A 17,544-nucleotide genomic window follows, 5' to 3' on the forward strand; every position below is an offset into this window, starting at 1 on the left:
TAAATGGACGTTATCATTGAGATGGGGCTGACTGAACACACACACACACACACACACACACACACACACACACACACACACACACACACACACACACACACACACACACACGCAAGCAGCCTGCTGCTTTTTGCAGACCAGCAGGTCTTAGACCCCTGCCCAAGAGTGTTCCATATAAGCTGGTGCCATCCTTCATCCTGGCCTTCCACCACCCCAGAGAGCAGGGCCTGGCTGTACAGAAGAGTCTAGGATTCCTACTACCAGCTCTGTCCCCGTAGGCTCCGACCCCATCCACTCCACATAGCAGGTGAATAAACCCAAATGCCTCTGCTCTTTGCATAAGTGACCTTGAATATGACAGCATGACTCCATCGAGTTGGAACACAAACCCTCTCTTTAATCACAGACCGACTTCTTCACTTTCTTCTCTACCTCTCCGCTACTTGCCCTTCCGCTCTCTTGCTTTCTCTCCCTCTCTTTCCCCTCCAGTGGCTCTGGAGTGTGATAGGGAAATTATAGGCCTGTGAGCCTTCGCCCTGCATCGACTACAATTAGACCCCCGCTTTAATTAAGGAAACTCAGAGTGCCAATTACCCCCTATACGCCTAGAGAGAGAGGGAGAGATAGAGTAGGAAAGAGAGAAGGGAAGAGGAACAGCAAAAGGGGGAGGGTAGCTGAGAAGGAGAGGGAGAGAACAGAGATTCAGGTTAGGGTAGGATGGGAGAACATGCGGAGGGGAGAGAGGGAAAGAGCAGGAAAAACAGAGGGCGAGCGGAGAGAAGAGTGGGGAGAAGAGTGGGGAGAAGAGTGGGGAGAAGGTGGGCGGGAGAGTGTTGGACAGGGCTGACCTGGGTTAAGCAGTTATGGGACAGCTGGGAGGGAGAGAGAGACAGAAACAGATGAAGGGAGAAAGGGAGAGAAGAAAAGAGACTAGTGGAAGCTTATCAGGGCATTTTGCCACTAAGACAACGCCTTCCACTATTCATGTGCATGTGAGCATGAGTGTGTGTGTGTGTGTGTTTGTGCAGACCGGCAGTTCTTAGAGTGTGTGTGTTTGTGTGTTTGACGTGGAGTTGAGCCTGTGAGATTAGGTCTCCCCCTCTCCTCTAATCCCACTCCCCTCCTCCCTGCTTCCTGCTCCTCTCCTGATCTGGAGGGAGCTGAGGAGTGATGGACTGGCCACTGACATCCTCACACTGCATTCAGCAGACCTACTGGAGCGAGAGGCCCTCTGAGGAAACAATACACTTCACTCTCTGCTCTTTACAATAAGGGCCCCGTTGTGATAGCGCATGGACCTGTGTGTGTTTACATGAAGCCTGTGTGTGTTTGAGAGGTACATCTATGTCACTGAGCGAACAAAACATTAGGAACACCTTTTCCATGACAAACTGACCAGGTGAATCCAGGTTAAAGCTATGATCCCTTATTGATGTCATCTGTTAAACCTCTTCAATCAGTGTAGATGAAGGGGAGACAGGTTAAAGAAGGATTTTTAAGCCTTGAGACAATTGAGACATGGATTGTGTGTGTGTGCCATTCAGAGGGTGAACGGACAAGACGAAAGATTTAAGTGCCTTTAACCGGGTATGGTAGTAGGTGCCAGGTACACCGGTTTGACTGTGTCAAGAACTGCAACGCTGCTGGGTTTTTCACACTCAATAGTTTCCCGTGTCTATCAAGAGTGGTCCACCACCCAAAGGACACAACTGTGGGAAGCATTGGAGTCAACATGGGCCAGCATCCCTGTTGAACGCTTTTGACACATTGTCCATACCCCGACAAATTGAGGCTGTTCTGAGGGGAAAAGGGAGTGTAACTCAATATTAGGAAGGTGTGCCTAATGTTTTGTACACACAGTGTATATACTGTAAATATATATATATATATATATATAGAGAGAGAGAGAGAGAGAGAGAGAGAGAGAGAGAGAGAGAGAGAGAGAGAGAGAGAGAACGGAGTGAGGAAAGAAAGTGAGAATGAGGGTGTTAATGTTGGACTCCTAGTTGGATGTACTCCTCTTCAGGGATGCATGCCAAACAGGCTGGTCCAGGCAGGTAGATGCTAGGGTCCCTGTGCTCTCCTTCCCTCCCAAGCCACAACCTGATCCAGTGACTGTTGGGAGCAGGCTACTGGCTATTAGAACTGGACAGGGTCACTTTTCTGTGTGGGTATGCAGCCAGAGTTAAATAACACAGCTAGCTGGGAACCAAAATGGCTGACCATAGCAGTGGGGATTAAGTGTCTTAAACCTACCCTCCGAGTCTGGTATTCATTTTGGCTCCGAAATGTGCAGGCTCCAATTGACTCAATCCTCTGAATTTTGGGGTAAAATACGGTGGCTGAAATTCCCGTGCCACAGCAGAAGATAGAGAAGTAGAGACAGCAGCATTTCCACACGACAGACTGCGGTAGTTGTCTCCAGAACGTAGGGAAATATTACCACAACATTTCTGTCACGTTTCAGCTAGCTAATTTACGGAGATTGTTCAGCAGTCGTAATGTTCTGGGTTTGTCTCTCGCTGGTTTGATTTTGAGTCCTTTAGCTAATCTCACACCAAAAGGGGTGATCTGAAAGAGTCCAGGTGACTTCCCACATCTTCCTCCCCTGGCTAACAAAAGACACTGAGCTATTTGTGAGATTAATCTCCATAAAAGCCTAATTAAGTAGAGCTGGAGTGGAACAAAAAGAACTCTCGAGTCCTCACCTCCATCCCTTAGAGAGAACCACCGTGGAACAGCTCGCTACAAGATGGAGTAACCTCGCCGATTACTGAGGGGGAAACAACGGTGTGTTTAGAACAAAGGGTTTAGGATAGAGTCAACCTCCAATTAAAAGGAGTTGTGTTTGTTTGTAATGGTTTCTGTTTAATAACTGATAGGGACTCAGCGGTAACAGGCGTGAGGGCGATGACTCTGTACGTTCAGAAGAATTTGCAAAGAGATTATAAAGATAGTTCGCGAACTCTCCTCATGGGTTGAAGGAAGCACACACTTTGGCTCTGATACAGGTCCGTTTTCAAATTCTGTATAACCTCCGTGCACTTTTAGCATGTTTACCGTCGGTTTGCTTTTCGTGGTTCTTTTTGTCTTTGTAATTCTGCCGTTCAATCTTCCGCCGTTCCGCCCACTACTCTCTCCCCATCCCCACGACTCAATTCGCTGCCTTATAATTATCTCTGGACGAAAAAAAATGTGTTTGCATGCATCTCCATGTCAGTCACACTGAGAGAGTCTCCCTCCCACTGAACACTGGGAAAAATACCAAACAAAAGGTCAACTCTCTCACACACACACACACACACACACACACACACACACACACACACACACACACACACACACTTCTGCAGACGCACTCGAATATGCTCTGACGGAAAATAAGTACACACATCGACTGCGGAACATAATACGACCAACATTTAGTGTCGGGGCTCTCTCCAATATCTGCCTTCTTTAACACATCAAGCTTTTGGGGTCCCCATTGGTTACAGAATAACATTACAGACTACTTCCAACTGTCTATGGTCCTTGTGACATGAAACATGCAGACACACCACACACACGCGCAAACACACACAGGCTCTCAGTGACTAATCCGCAGTGGGAGGTGAACAGCTTGAAGCTGGAAGACAGTCACTCTGAATGGCAGCACAGACTTAGGCTACATCAACCATCCAAAGATCGGCACGTCCAAGCCCAGATACAAGAGAATACTCGCCCTGCATGGGTCTTCTCTTTCATTCTGACTCATCCCCCCTCTTTCTCCCTTTCAGCAGCCAAGGAAAGCCAGACACATTGAGGGGGTACAGGCTTTGGAACAGATTTTGGTAGGTTCCAAAGAGGGAAACGAGACGGAGATATCTCGCATGATGATGGATGAAATGGTGAAACCAGTGTGAACACGTCGTGTACTCTCTCTCTCTCTCTCTCTCTCTCTCTCTCTCTCTCTCTCTCTCTCTCTCTCTCTCTCTCTCTCTCTCTCTCTCTCTCTCTCTCTCTCTCTCTCTCTCTCTCTCTCTCTCTCTCTCTCTCTCTCTCTCTCTCTCTCTCTCTCTCTCTCTCTCTCTCTCTCTCTCTCTCTCTCTCTCTCGCTCTCTCTCTCTCTCTCTCTCTCTCTCTCTCTCTCTCTCTCTCTCTCTCTCTCTCTCTCTCTCTCTCTCTCTCTCTCTCTCTCGTCTGCTCTCTCTCTCTCTCTCTCTCTCTCTCTCTCTCTCTCTCTCTCTCTCTCTCTCTCTCTCTCTCTCTCTCTCTCTCTCTGTCTCTCTCTCTCTCTCTCTGTCTCTCTCTCTCTCTCTCTCTCTCTCTCTCTCTCTCTTGTCTGAGTAGCTGTGTGGTGGGACTGGAAGCCCGCTGCCTGCTGAGCCTCAGTGTCGTTACTGTATATAGGACAGATATTCTGGGGCTCGGGGGAATCACAGCGAGCGCACAGGCATGGGAAGTCCCTCTGTCTCACAGCCAGGTGCTTCTGATTGTCACCTACGACACACGCTCAACACAGACACACACCCTCTCACTTTCTCGTCGGCCCTTTCTCATTTCTACTTGACTTGATAGCAGTCTCTCCCCCTCTCACCCACTGGCAGAAATGACTCTCTCCATAAGTGTCGTTCTTGGTCCCTGTCTTATTTGAAAAAGGCTGTGACCTCATTCCCTGTCCTCTCTCTAGTCGTCCCCATTGTGTCCCCTCTCACAGTGAGTGGTGTGTGGGTGGAGGTGCAGAGGAGAGGACGTGGGTCACCTGCCCCGCTTCTTGCCTGCCTGTCAGCGTGCCACTGACGTTGATGCATGGGTTGGGGGGCTGGTGGTGGTGGACTGGGGGCTGGTGGTGGTGGACTGGGGGGCTGGTGGTGGTGGACTGGGGGGCTGGTGGTGGTGGACTGCGGGGCTTTTTCTATCCCCTCATCAACCCGGACTACCATCCACCTGTCATATTTCCATATGCATCGCATCTCATTTGTGACTAAAGTAGTCTTGATAAGCCAGCCCAGACCCACTCAGGAACCCATCTGTCTAGGCCGAGCCCAGCCAGCGAGGCAACTTCATCAGGCCACGAGAGAAAGAGAGAGAGAGAGAGAGAGAAAGAGTGCTGCTGAAGAGTAGAGGGAAACTGGCCTGTACATTACAGCTGCACGACTCGGATGCCTGTTTAACTCTTCAAGGGGCTAATCGTGGGATTAAGCCACAGAGGATGATGGGCTGAGGGTGTCAGTAAGGGGGGAGGATTGCTTTAAATGCAAATCCCTCTCTTATAAAAATCAGTTCCATTTAATAGGATTTCAGGGGGAAGAAATCCGCATTTCCGCGGCGGGGCAGACAGTGGTAAGTCCAGACTGCACTGCCTCGCTCACACAGCAGAGAGAGAGAGTCAACGGAAAGAGTAACAAAATAAAAAGGGGGGGGGGGGCCTAACTCTTTCACCTAGGGCCTCTTGCATTCGGAATAAAAACAATATTTTAGCGTTTGCTGGTTTTAGACATTGGGTTTACGGGTTGTGAAGCAGAATGTCACTCATCGCGGCACTCTATTCAAAGTATGAGAAAGAGCGAGGGAGAGAGAGAGAGCGATGGAGAGAGAGAGAGAGAGAGAGAGAGAAAGAAGCGTAGGTGGAGGAAATGAGAACGCAACAGAGAGAGGATGGGCCTTCAGAGTGGTGTCTGTTGGGGTGCTAGTTCATCTTGGAGGCTGATTGTGAAGGCTCACCGGCTCACAAGTGTATTCCTTCTTCAAACTCTTCCCGACAAAGACCACTAAATATCTAATATACAATATGCACAGGGATTAGCCTTTGTTTAATCATTCACGCGCACACGCACGCGCACACACACACACACACACACACACACACACACACACACACACACACACACACACACACACACACACACACACACACACACACACACACACACACTGTCTAATCTCAGAGGGTTTGGGGCACTTTTGAGGATCTTACCCTGTGGACAGAATCCAATCTACCCCCCACGAACACCAAGCTTAACTTGGGCCAAATTAATCATCACCAGCATTGCCCTTTTTAATACCTTCACAGTCCTGCAGTCACCACACGGAGGTAACACTTCAAAAACCGTCAAATGCCCTGTGAATATTATCCCAAAAAAAGTAAATAAGATGTTTAAGTGGAGTTTCAGAAGATAAGGGAGAGGTCACATTCAATAGATTAGCCTAACTCCCAGCGTTGCTTCTCTTTCTGCTCCATCTGTTGGGAGTTGAAAAGGGAATTAGCGAACAGATGTTGGAGGTGGGTTCATGACATGAAAACGATACATTCTAGGCCTAGATCCTCAACAACAAAAAACCTTCTCAATGGAAGTGAAGCAGGCCTACAGAGTAGCATTACAGGCCAGGACGTAGAGTGAATCGCAATAGTTCAGACACTGACTGAGGGCAAAACCGAAAAAAAATTAAATAAAAGAGCTTAACTTCAATTAATCAACTAAAAACACAATTGTGAATCGATTTCGGCGTTGCTGTGGCTAACTACAGTGAGGTTGTAGTAGGCATACCCAACGGATCCCTTCAAATCACCTGTAATGCCATAGGCGTGCTCGGGAGCTATCCATGCCTGTCAAACAGCACCATGTTAATTGTTTGTAGATAGCAGGGACCAGGTGTCTTCATTTCAGCATGTAATGTGGAACTAATCCGAGCCATGCCGTTCGGGATTGATTGGTAGTGAGACGCCGTAGAAATGGTCTGGGTGGATGCGGTCTAGAGGCTGGTACACTGTGTGGCCAAAAGTATGTGGACACCCCTTCAAAAGAGTGGATTTGGATATTTCAGTCACTCCCGTTGTCGACAGGTGAATAAAATCGAGCACACAGAAAGGCAATCTCCATAGAAAAACAAATTGACAGTAGAACGGCCTTACTGAAGAGCTTTGTGACTTTCAATGTGGCACTGTCATAGGATGCCACCTTTCCAACAAGTCAGTTCGTAAAATTTCTGCCCTGCTAGAGCTGCCCCGGTCAACTGTAAGTGCTGTTATTGTGAAGTGGAAACATCTAGGACCAACCATGGCTCAGCCGCGAAGTCGTAGGCCACACAAGCTCACAGAACGGGGAAGCTGAGTGCTGAAGCGTATAAAAACCGTCTGTCCTCGATTGCAACACTCACAACAGAGTTCCAAACTGCCTCTGGAAGCAAGGTCAGCACAATAACTGTTTGTTGGGATCTTGAGATGGGTTTCCATGGCCGAGCAGCCGCACACAAGCATAAGATCACCATGCGTAATGCCAAGCATCGACTAGAGTGGCTTAAAGCTTGTCGCCATTGGACTCCGGGGCAGTGAAAACACCTTCTCTGGAGTGATGAATCAAGCTTCACTATCTGACAGTCCTCCTGACAAATCTGGGTTTGGAGGATGCGAGGAGAACGCTACCTGCCCGAATGCATAGTGCCAACTGTAAAGTTTGGTGGAGGAGGAATAATGGTCTGAGGCTGTTTTTCATGGTTCAGGCTAGGCCCCTTAGTGAAGGGAAATCTTAACGCTACAGCATACAATGACATTCTAGACGATTCTGAGCTTCCAACTTTGTGTCAACAGTTTGGTGAAGGCCTTTTCCAGTTTCAGCATGACAATGCCCCTGTGCACAAAGCGAGGTCCATACAGAAATGGTGTGTTGAGATCGGTGTGGAAGAACTTGACTGGCCTGCACAGAGCCCTAACCTCAACCCCATCGAACACCTTTGGGATGAATTGGACCGCCGGCTTCGAGCCAGGCCTAATCTCTTAACATCAGAGCCCGACCTCACTAATGCTCGTGGCTGAATCGCTGCAAGTCACCGCAGCAATGTTCCAACATCTAGTAGAGTGTGGAGGTTGTTAAAGCAGCAAAGGGGGACCAACTCCATATTAATACCCATGATTTTGGAAGGAGACGTTCGACGAGCAGGTGTCCACATACTTTTAGCCATGTAGTGTATGTTTCCACACAGACCATTTCTGTGCTGTTCCACACCTTTCCAGAACACATACATGAAGACACACTAAATTCACACACACACACACACACACACACACACACACACACACACACACACACACACACACACACACACACACACACACAGCTAATTCATTATCACCTTTGTATCTTAAATGAATCCAGGTATTTATGTTGTCTTGGGCTGTTTTTAAAATGCTATGTACAGACACTTGCATAGGCTCTTGTGCAGGCCAGTCAAGTTAATCTTCATTAACGGGAAAAGTCTCCTTGCAATAGTTAGATAGTGGAGGGTGACGATTCTCTATACAAAGACAACATACTGTACAGTAAACATAGTTAATGTAGGAGTGTATGATTGATTAACCATCACGATAATTGTCAACTAGCATGTTACATTGCCATGTGCGGCCGGCTGTTACAACGTAACGGTGCTGTTGTTACAATGTAACCACAATCTGAAGGCAAAATGGGCCTTAATCATATTTTCAATAACCTATTATTAGGCAACCTAATAACCCCACCGCACATTTTTCGTCGATAATAAGCACGATGACAGAACATGAAACAGCCGTGTTATATTTGAGAACATTGTACAGGAGGTAATCCAACCTACCTTCCTCTGCTGTCGACAGAAGCACACATTCCAGCAGGACCAGCCAAAGTGGGGCAATGCGCCTGGATATGAAATTCATAATGGCATACAAATTATCCGTAATATAAACGAACTCCTTCGGTCGTGTTGGTAAAAAAAAAAAACGAGTAACTGGGAATGTAGTGGCACCGTCAGCTGGACCGTGTACCCATTGGCCGCAACACTGACCACATCTGACGCGGACCACAGTTCAAACACCAGTTTCACTGGGAATGAGTAATGCAAAAATGTGGTCACAACATTTCGAGGAAAACCTTGCTTTGACGGACGGCTGCAAGTCAATATCTCATGGAATGAGTCGATAAAAAAAATAAAATCAACCACCAGTTTCTTTACAAATCTAGCATAGTCAATCAAATATGAACTTTCATATTATAGAAAACTTTCCTTTAGAGTGGTAAAGAATATTGTATCGCTTGGCTGTACAATTATATAGCACCGTTGTCCTATGTCCCCTCTGTCATATTGAAAAAGGGGACGCATGTATGTGAAACTTATCGTCTCCTTGGGATGGATTCGGTCCACTCTTTGTCCGTGAGCCCTCTGCTTCTCCCAAATGTCCTCTCAATTCGATGTCTAGACTCCGCAATTAAAGCACTTGAAAACCCCCCTCGATTCTCAACGTGAACGAAAATAATGTTACTGCTGCGTTTTGTTCGTTTCGGTAGCCTATTTTCTTTCCAAACGACCAGAACAATAATTGTATGAATATTCTTTGGTAAAAATCCTCCTAAAAAAAAAAATCGAGTCGATGGGTCGGGAACAACTGCGTGTCTCGTTGCCACTGCCTGTACGTTTCCAGTGATGTAGAATGATTGACAAATTAAAGAGTTTAAGTAATATTTTTTTTTGTTGTTGCGATAAATCACTTTCGGGTCAAATAAACAAAAACCAAAAAGTTATGGACTTATCCACCGTCCACTCGTAGTCGTCTCACTGGGGATGTTTCACCACACAATCACAGTCGAACAGCACGAACCTCCACTGACTGCATACGCCCCGCCTTCACGCACACACTTTCGGCCAATCATAGGTCAATTTCAGCTGTCAGTCAAATAGGAATATGAAAATCAATGTATGCATTCACTCGACCCCACTTTTGTGATCTTTTTTTGCGATCTTGTATTTCATGGGGAAGAGCTGTGTCTTCCTTTTCGTTGTTGAGAGTTTCTGTAGCCTAAATACTGGTGAGTGATATTGCTCATACCAAAAGTGGTATCGTGTTTCATTCATGATACACGCATTGAAATAGCCTACAGGTTTTTGGGATGTGGAGATAATATTACAATGTTCTCTTTTATGGTCTTTAGTTTCGTCCCAGTCTGCTCTGCAAGCATACAATATATGTAGGCGACTTACTACCATCTATATGGTGAAGAAACCAGCAGACTTGTGTCTGGTTTCATGTCATTCCCATGCAAATAAATGCACTCTCAATTCAGGGTCTCAGGGGCCCACTTTGTGTATTAGCCTGTTATTTCCTCGGCAGTGACTTCATGAAAGTGAAGGAGCGGTTTGTCCTTTTCTTACGTAAATTATCTGGAAGACCGGTGGAAAACAATTAGTAGCAGTGGAAGACTGTCACTCTCAGCTGAGAACAAGAACGCTTTGAGAATGAAAAAGAATGCTTATTATGATATACAGTGCATTTTATAATGATATTCTATGATATACCTATATTATGGTATAGTCCGCAAGTCAGAAAACCGACATTTCTTGTGTTAGATCTACGTGATTCTTTATTCATTTCTTTAGGGTGTGTGACTTAATGGCCTACAAATCTTTTTCACACCCCACATTTAGCGCATGCTATGCTCACATCACCATGCTGTGTTTTCATGTGTTGCTGCCACGCTATGTTGTCTTAAGTCTCTCTTTATGTAGTGTTGTGATGTCTCTCGTCGTGATGTGCGTCTTGTCCTATATTTTTTTATTTTTAATCCCAGCCCCAGGCCCCGCAGGAGGCATTTTGCCTTTTGGTAGGCCGTCATTGTAAATACGAATTTGTTCTTAACTGACTTGCCTGGTTAAATAAAGGTTAACTAAAAATAAATAAAAAAACATCACGTAAGCATTTCCACTCGAGATATTAGGCGACGTAAAACTCCTTGTCCTACACAGAAACTGCTGTAACATAAATTAATGTAACCTACATTGCTGAATGTGATAATCAGCTTATAATAATTAGGGCATTATAATCAATGGTGTTGAATTGAGCTATTTGCACGAAAATATCACTTTGACCGACATTTATATGCCACAGATACAGAATATGAGCAGTATGCATAGAAAACACACAACCAATACCAAAACCATACCTGTACACCCATAGTGCAGGTGGTGTAGGCAGCTGTGTGTTGCAGTGAGAAGCATATTTGGTTGTGTTTTTGAGTCCAAGGTGGCCCCAAAAAAGTCTGGTCCATGGGTAACTGGGTCAGATGAAGGTTAAATGGGGTCAGGTCTAACACACACACACACACACACACACACACACACACACACACACACACACACACACACACATACACACACTCCTGGACAAGATCCATTCATACTCTACACAATACTACATCAGCAGTATACAACACTGTCTTTCACTCTGTCAATGTGAATGAAAGGCAGACGTTGGTGGGAATAAGGCTGGATCAGCAAGTTTCTCAGAGACGCGTCCACAGCGGGCCATAAACCCCATGTTCCCTTACACATATGCTAACAGCTCTGAGGGTGTTGGGCGAGACTTCTGGGGCTTCCCTCTCTGGGCTGAGACAGAGACACGGTGGAGGTGAGAACAGAGGGAACCAGAAATAACGAATGAAAGAAACACACAGCGTGAAGGGCTGAGACTCACACAGTGCCACAGAGGTGTGAAGACGGCTGCGGTTCAGCGTCAGTGTGTGTAAATGGGGGAGGGGGGAGGGGGGCTATGAGCAGGCTACTGTTCTGCCATGGCCTCAGGACATCTGATGCTACTGTTACAGCTCGGACCAAAACCCGTCCACCCTCTATCCCCCAGACAGTGGAGCAGGTGTGAGTTAGCAATCACCGACGGCTGATCTCTGCTTCTGATACGCAACACAACATTTAGCCTTCCCATCCATAATACCGATGACTGATTTATAACTGCACAGTCACCGCGATTACCCCCAAAGGCGCTCAGCTGCAGTCTTCCTCAGCCCCTCTCCTCCCGCCGTGATCACTTCACGTCACCCATCTTTAATTGGGATATCGAAATGGAAATAACATGAAAGTAGGGGGGTTGCCATGGTAACCGTGGAGGGTAGAAAGGCGCGGGGGGTGCTAAGTTGTGCTGTGGAATGCAGGATTTAAATAATAACGCAGACACAAAATAATTCATTATGCAAAAGAGAGAGGCAGGGAGGGGGAAAGGGGGGGGGGGGGGTTGGGGATGAGAGAGGAGAGGATAAGGACACAGGAGACACAGGAAGTGAGAGTGAGGGAGAGGATGGGAGACGGGCATGAGGGAAAGAGAGAAAGAGTGTGTGTGTGTGTGTGTGAGAGAGAGAGGGAGGGGAGAGAGCTGTGAAAGAACTGCTTTCATGGCTCATGGGCATGTTCTCATGTTTAGCTGGCAGGGAGACCTTAAGCAGCACAGCCATAAGCCAATGGAACAGAAGCAGACTGCTGCCATAGCAGGTGCTGTCCCATTCCATCCCAACATACAGTACACCCACCCCTCCCTTCACTTCAACCCCTCCCTACCTTCAGCCCCTCACATCGTAAAAACAGCCCACCCCAATCCTAACACCGGCACTCTTTCAAATCGGCTCCATAATCCCACACCTCATGCCTGTATCCCTAGTTCAGTGACACCCTGGCCATACACCCGGTTACTTACAGGGAGATAACCCAGGTATTACTGTTAAAGGATGACGATAATGGTGTTGTTTTACAGTCTCATGTAATCCATTCAACAGAGACATATGCCTGTAGTACTGGGATTTCAAATCTCATTGGGCTAACAGCTAACCCTAGAGCTGACCCAGTTCTGACGAGATAATGTGCTCATGAATGAAACGGTAATGGAATACTTGTGACCTGAAGTGCTGAGCCACGGTGAAAAATATGTGGATGACACAAAGACTGTACACACCGTGAGTGTAAGGTGGAACATCAGCACAGAGCGCAAATGAAGGATCCTGCCAGGCAGCACACACATACAAAGGAAGAAGCTGAATAGCTAGAATTCACCACCGAGAGTGAAAGTAAAATACTGTAGGAACAGGTACCCATTACTGGTTTGGTGAAGTGTCCCCTGCATATCAAATTGTCAGATCGGTCGGGGGTTAGATATGCCTATGGTAACTGGCCTCTCAGACTGATCCTAGTCACACTGGGGGAGCCAATATGGCGTGATCCTCTCTTCTCATGCCCTATTAGTCACACCAAGTGCACACCCGCAGCTACACAGGCAACACACACACACACACACCTAATGGACTGGTTATATAGTGATTTTCCAATGCTCAAAGTGCTTGACATTGTAAGCGGGACTGGTTATATAGTGATTTTCCAATGCTCAAAGTGCTTGACATTGTAAGCGGGACTGGTTATATAGTGATTTTCCAATGCTCAAAGTGCTTGACATTGTAAGCGGGGGGGGGGGGGCTCACCTCATCCTCTCACACAATGCAGTGCCCAGTGCCATGCGTTCTGTCTTCACTGAGCACACACACACACACACACACACACACACACACACACACACACACACACACACACACACACACACACACACACACACACACACACACACACACCTCTAAATCTCAGGCTCACAGAGGAAGCATCTTTGTTGTGTGATTTCCTAAAGGGAAAAGGGTGGTCCCCTAGGTGTCAGCAGAGTGAGGAGAGAGGGAGGGAGAGAGAGAGAGAAGGGGGGGGGGTGTGGAGAACATGGAGAGACAGAAAAAAATGAAAGAGCAAAACAAAAAACAATACATTTGGGAAAACAAGAAGCACACAAAAACACACCACAACAAAAGGAAGGAGAGCCAAAATAAAAGATTGCAGTAGGTGAAACTAGAGACTGCGGAGAAGTACTCTACAGAAATGGAACATGAGCGCCCCCTAAAGGACAAAATGTTCTGGTCATTTTCCTCTTCCCAGGCTGAGGACCAACCTTACCTGCATGGTTAGTTCCTGGCTTGTTCCCAAAACACAACATGAAACAGTCTCTGCAAAAACAAAATGGTGCCATGACACAATTTTTTTCTTCCAGAAAGCTTATTTTAATTAATTGTCTTGTCTTTATAGCTAATTTACAACAAGCGATTCACTTAAATGAAACATATTAGTTTGCTTGATATTGTCATTGTTAAATATCTTTTGCAAGATAAATCATTTTAAACATATGTTCTGCATCAGTTGACTTCGATGTAATTTTATCATCAGTCTATTCAGTAAAAATGTATATATATTTTGTTTAGGAGTATCACACTATGATATGGATGTCTGAGACAGAGAATAAGAAATACATTTGATTTTTCAAATAAAGAAATTAATAACATACTATTATTCCATTCATGTAGAATGTGTGTGCTTGTGTATGTTTGTGTGTGTGTGTGTGTGTGTGTGTGTGTGTGTGAGAGAGAGAGAGAATAAGAAGTGCTGATATCTTAGCCTTGTGTGTGTGTGTGTGTGTGTGTGTGTGTGTGTGTGTGTGTGTGTGTGTGTGTGTGTGTGTGTGTGTGTGAGACCCACTCAAAGTGATGTGTTCCTGTGTATTAGAGGGGGTAGTAGGGCTGTGGGCTCAGGTCCCAGTGCTGAGACTGATGGTTTCTCTAATGTCCAATGAGCAGTATGCATTGCAAGAGCGTCCCACACCCCACACATCTCTGTATTTACAACAGTTCTGGCCAGTCCCCAAAAACTGAGATTTCTTTAAGTAAAAAAAAAAAAAAAATGATACAAATTAGAATATACAGACTTCTAAGTGAATAAAACTGAAACAGTGAGAGCACTTAATAATAAATAATCAATCCAAAACATTACTACTTTCCATCTCTCACTGGGAAAAGCAAGTGAGCCGAAATAAAAGAACAATAAATATGAACGGTCACTTCCACCAGTAACTTCACTCTTTAAACGTCAAATCAAAAGTTCTAAACAAATGGTTAAAAATACAAACGAGTGTCTGTAAACCCCTGGAATCCATATTTTATTTTGTCTTATTCTCACTCCCCCTATTAAAACCTGTATTAATGCTGTCAGTGCAAACATATTATTATACTTATATATCATACCTATAACGTATTATTATATATCTTCGAAGACACCCAAACCCAGTCTCATTGCATATCATCATTACACTATTGCACCAAATCTCATGAGCCTGGAACTCACACACGCAAGCACACACATTTGCATACCCACCCATTCACATGCACAACCGCCCACATACACATGCACACGCATACACACACACACACACACACACACACACACACCACCTTACCCCATCCATAAGATTGGACTAGTGTATTATATAGCTACTGTACCTCAACTCAAAACACTCTAGCCACAGGAAGTGAGATGTGTAACTGGAGAAGATAATACACATGCTGCACTGAGGCTCAGTTATAGCTCAGTTATATCTCAGTTGTATCTCAGATATAGCTCAGTTATAGCTCAGTTATAGCTCAGTTATAGCTCAGTCATAGCTCAGTCATAGCTCAGTTATAGCTCAGATATAGCTCAGTCATAGCTCAGTTATAGCTCAGTTATATCAGTTATAGCTCAGTTATAGCTCAGTTATAGCTCAGTTATACCTGTTATATCTCAGATATATCTGTTATAGCTCTGTTATAGCTCAGTCATAGCTCAGTTATAGCTCAGTTATAGCTCAGTTATACCTGTTATATCTCAGATATATCTGTTATAGCTCTGTTATAGCTCAGTCATAGCTCAGTTATAGCTCAGTTATAGCTCAGTTATATCAGTTATATCTCAGATATATCTGTTATAGCTCTGTTATAGCTCAGTCATATCTCAGATATACCTCAGTTATACCTCAGTTATACCTCAGTTATTTCTCAGTTATATCTCAGTTATACCTCAGTTATTATGTGTTTCTTTGTGTGTTTGTGTGTCAGGACTGTGTGTTGTGGCAGGGCAAATCGATGGTCAAGGACCAAAACAAATCCCCAAACACAAGAGAAAGTTTACCCAAACAAAGCAATAGAATATTGTTGAAGAGATATTACATTTTACAGGCTCTAACTCCTGTTATAAATCGCCATTAAAAATATATATTTGTATAGGCCTTTTTGTCTGTTAAACGTGTTATATATACGTAGCCTTAATTTGTGAGGAAAGAAAGAGAGAGTGAAAGAAAGAGGCAGAGAAAGAGTGGTAGAGAGGAAGAGAGATTTAATCCTCACACAGTCCACACACACACTCACACTCACACACACGCACACACACACACACACACATACATACACACACACACACACACACACACAGGCCAGTGAGAACACTGTGTGTGGGTTGTTGAGGGTCTATTTGGAAGAGTGATCAGAGAATTGGCTGTGGTGCTCTTAACACTAAAGCGCTGAAGCTAAGGACTCTGCTGTTGTGCCTTAAGAGAACATTCAGCATGGAATCTGCCTGGTCGTTACAAACAGGGCAGACCGCCCAGTGCTTCTGGAGAAGAGCCGGGTGGATTTAGAATGGCCCTGCTGTACGGCTGACTGTGTGTGCCTTACAGAAGAGACCCAGAGGTTATACACGAGGTCTTCCATTGTCTATGCACACAGTGAGTTAGCCCCTCTTTCTCCATCTGTACCGCTCTGCTCCTCTCTCTGCTGAGACATGCTAGAAACTCCCCGCCCATCAACATGGAGGGGGAAACGGGTTTCTCCTCTTCTTCTTCTACATCCTTTCTTCTTATTATCCACCATTTTCCTCAACTCCCATATCTGTTGTCTTTGAGGACGCATGCACAAATTCAGAATTTGAGTTTATATTTGAGCTGCTTTTGAAAAATGCCCTCGCAAATGCTATTCATGGGTGATTGAGCGAATGCCAGTCTTGGTTAGTGGGATGATGTTCCTAGTTGTTCATACACGGAGCAAAGCCTTTTCACTAGAATAGAGCCTCCTCCGGGTCAGAGGGACTCAATATGATCTGTGTGTCCCTCCATAGTCTATGCACTCCTTCTCTCTCTCTCTCTCTCTCTCTCTCTCTCCGTTTCATGTCCTGAATGGAGAGAGAGAGTTGACAGGAGGAGGAGAGGAGGCAAAGGGATATAAAAAAAGGAGGGATCGGAGGGGCCGCTGATGGTTTTGCCCGCCTGTTTGTCAGTGGGGATGTCATAGGCAGCCAATGAGACTGAGGGAGACGGAGAGGGGGAGATGGCGATCCGTTACCCTGTGCTTATCCTGGGGACGCCCACCGCCCTGCCTTGCCACGCCCAACTTGGTCACCTCTCTGTCTCGCTCAGTACTCACCACACATGGATTATATATGAATACTGATTAAATACTGTCCTTACCTGTTTCTCTGGGTTTCTATACCTGTGTCTGTCTTTTAGTATTACTCTGTGTCTCTCTCTCTGTGTGATTATGTGTCTCTATCTTCACGTGTCCCCCTGTGTGTGTTTGTGTTTGTTTGTGTGTGTGTGTGTGTGTGTGTGTGTGTGTGTGTGTCTGCCTTAGTGTCTCTCTGTGTCTCTCTCTGTCTCTCTGAGCGCTGGTTGGGCTGGAGGGCAGACTGGCTGAGGGTGGTTGGGGGGGGGGGGGGGGGGGGTGGAGGTGGATTATGGGGCAGCCTCACAGCCTCTCCCGGGTGGGGATCCAGATGTAAGGCCCCGACTGCTCCTCGATCACCGTCTTCACCTTGTGGTAAACCTCCTCGAAGCTGTCACCTTCCACCACAGCTGGAGAGGGAGAGAGAGAGAGA

At 45.8% G+C, this 17,544-nt stretch overlaps 2 protein-coding genes across 9 annotated transcripts in view; both read right to left on the bottom strand.

Moving 5' to 3' along the window:
* Positions 1–9,603, bottom strand: part of LOC106603099 (ephrin type-B receptor 4a) — a 33,648-nt gene extending 24,045 nt beyond the window's left edge. For both annotated transcript variants that reach the window (XM_014196312.3, XM_014196310.3), the window contains exon 1: positions 8,584–9,603. In XM_014196312.3, the coding sequence (XP_014051787.1) occupies positions 8,584–8,662 (79 nt within the window). In that variant the 5' untranslated portion in view covers positions 8,663–9,603. The remainder of the gene's footprint in view (positions 1–8,583) is intronic.
* A 4,668-nt stretch (positions 9,604–14,271) lies between these two features.
* LOC106603100 (disks large homolog 4) overlaps positions 14,272–17,544 on the bottom strand; it is a 92,105-nt gene continuing 88,832 nt past the window's right edge. For all 7 annotated transcript variants that reach the window (XM_014196317.3, XM_014196315.3, XM_014196314.3 and 4 more), the window contains one exon: positions 14,272–17,521. In XM_014196317.3, the coding sequence (XP_014051792.1) occupies positions 17,415–17,521 (107 nt within the window). In that variant the 3' untranslated portion in view covers positions 14,272–17,414. The remainder of the gene's footprint in view (positions 17,522–17,544) is intronic.

The sequence above is a fragment of the Salmo salar genome, chromosome 04 (genome assembly GCF_965601325.2).
Source record: "Salmo salar chromosome 04, fSalSal1, whole genome shotgun sequence".
Lineage (NCBI taxonomy): Eukaryota > Metazoa > Chordata > Actinopteri > Salmoniformes > Salmonidae > Salmo > Salmo salar.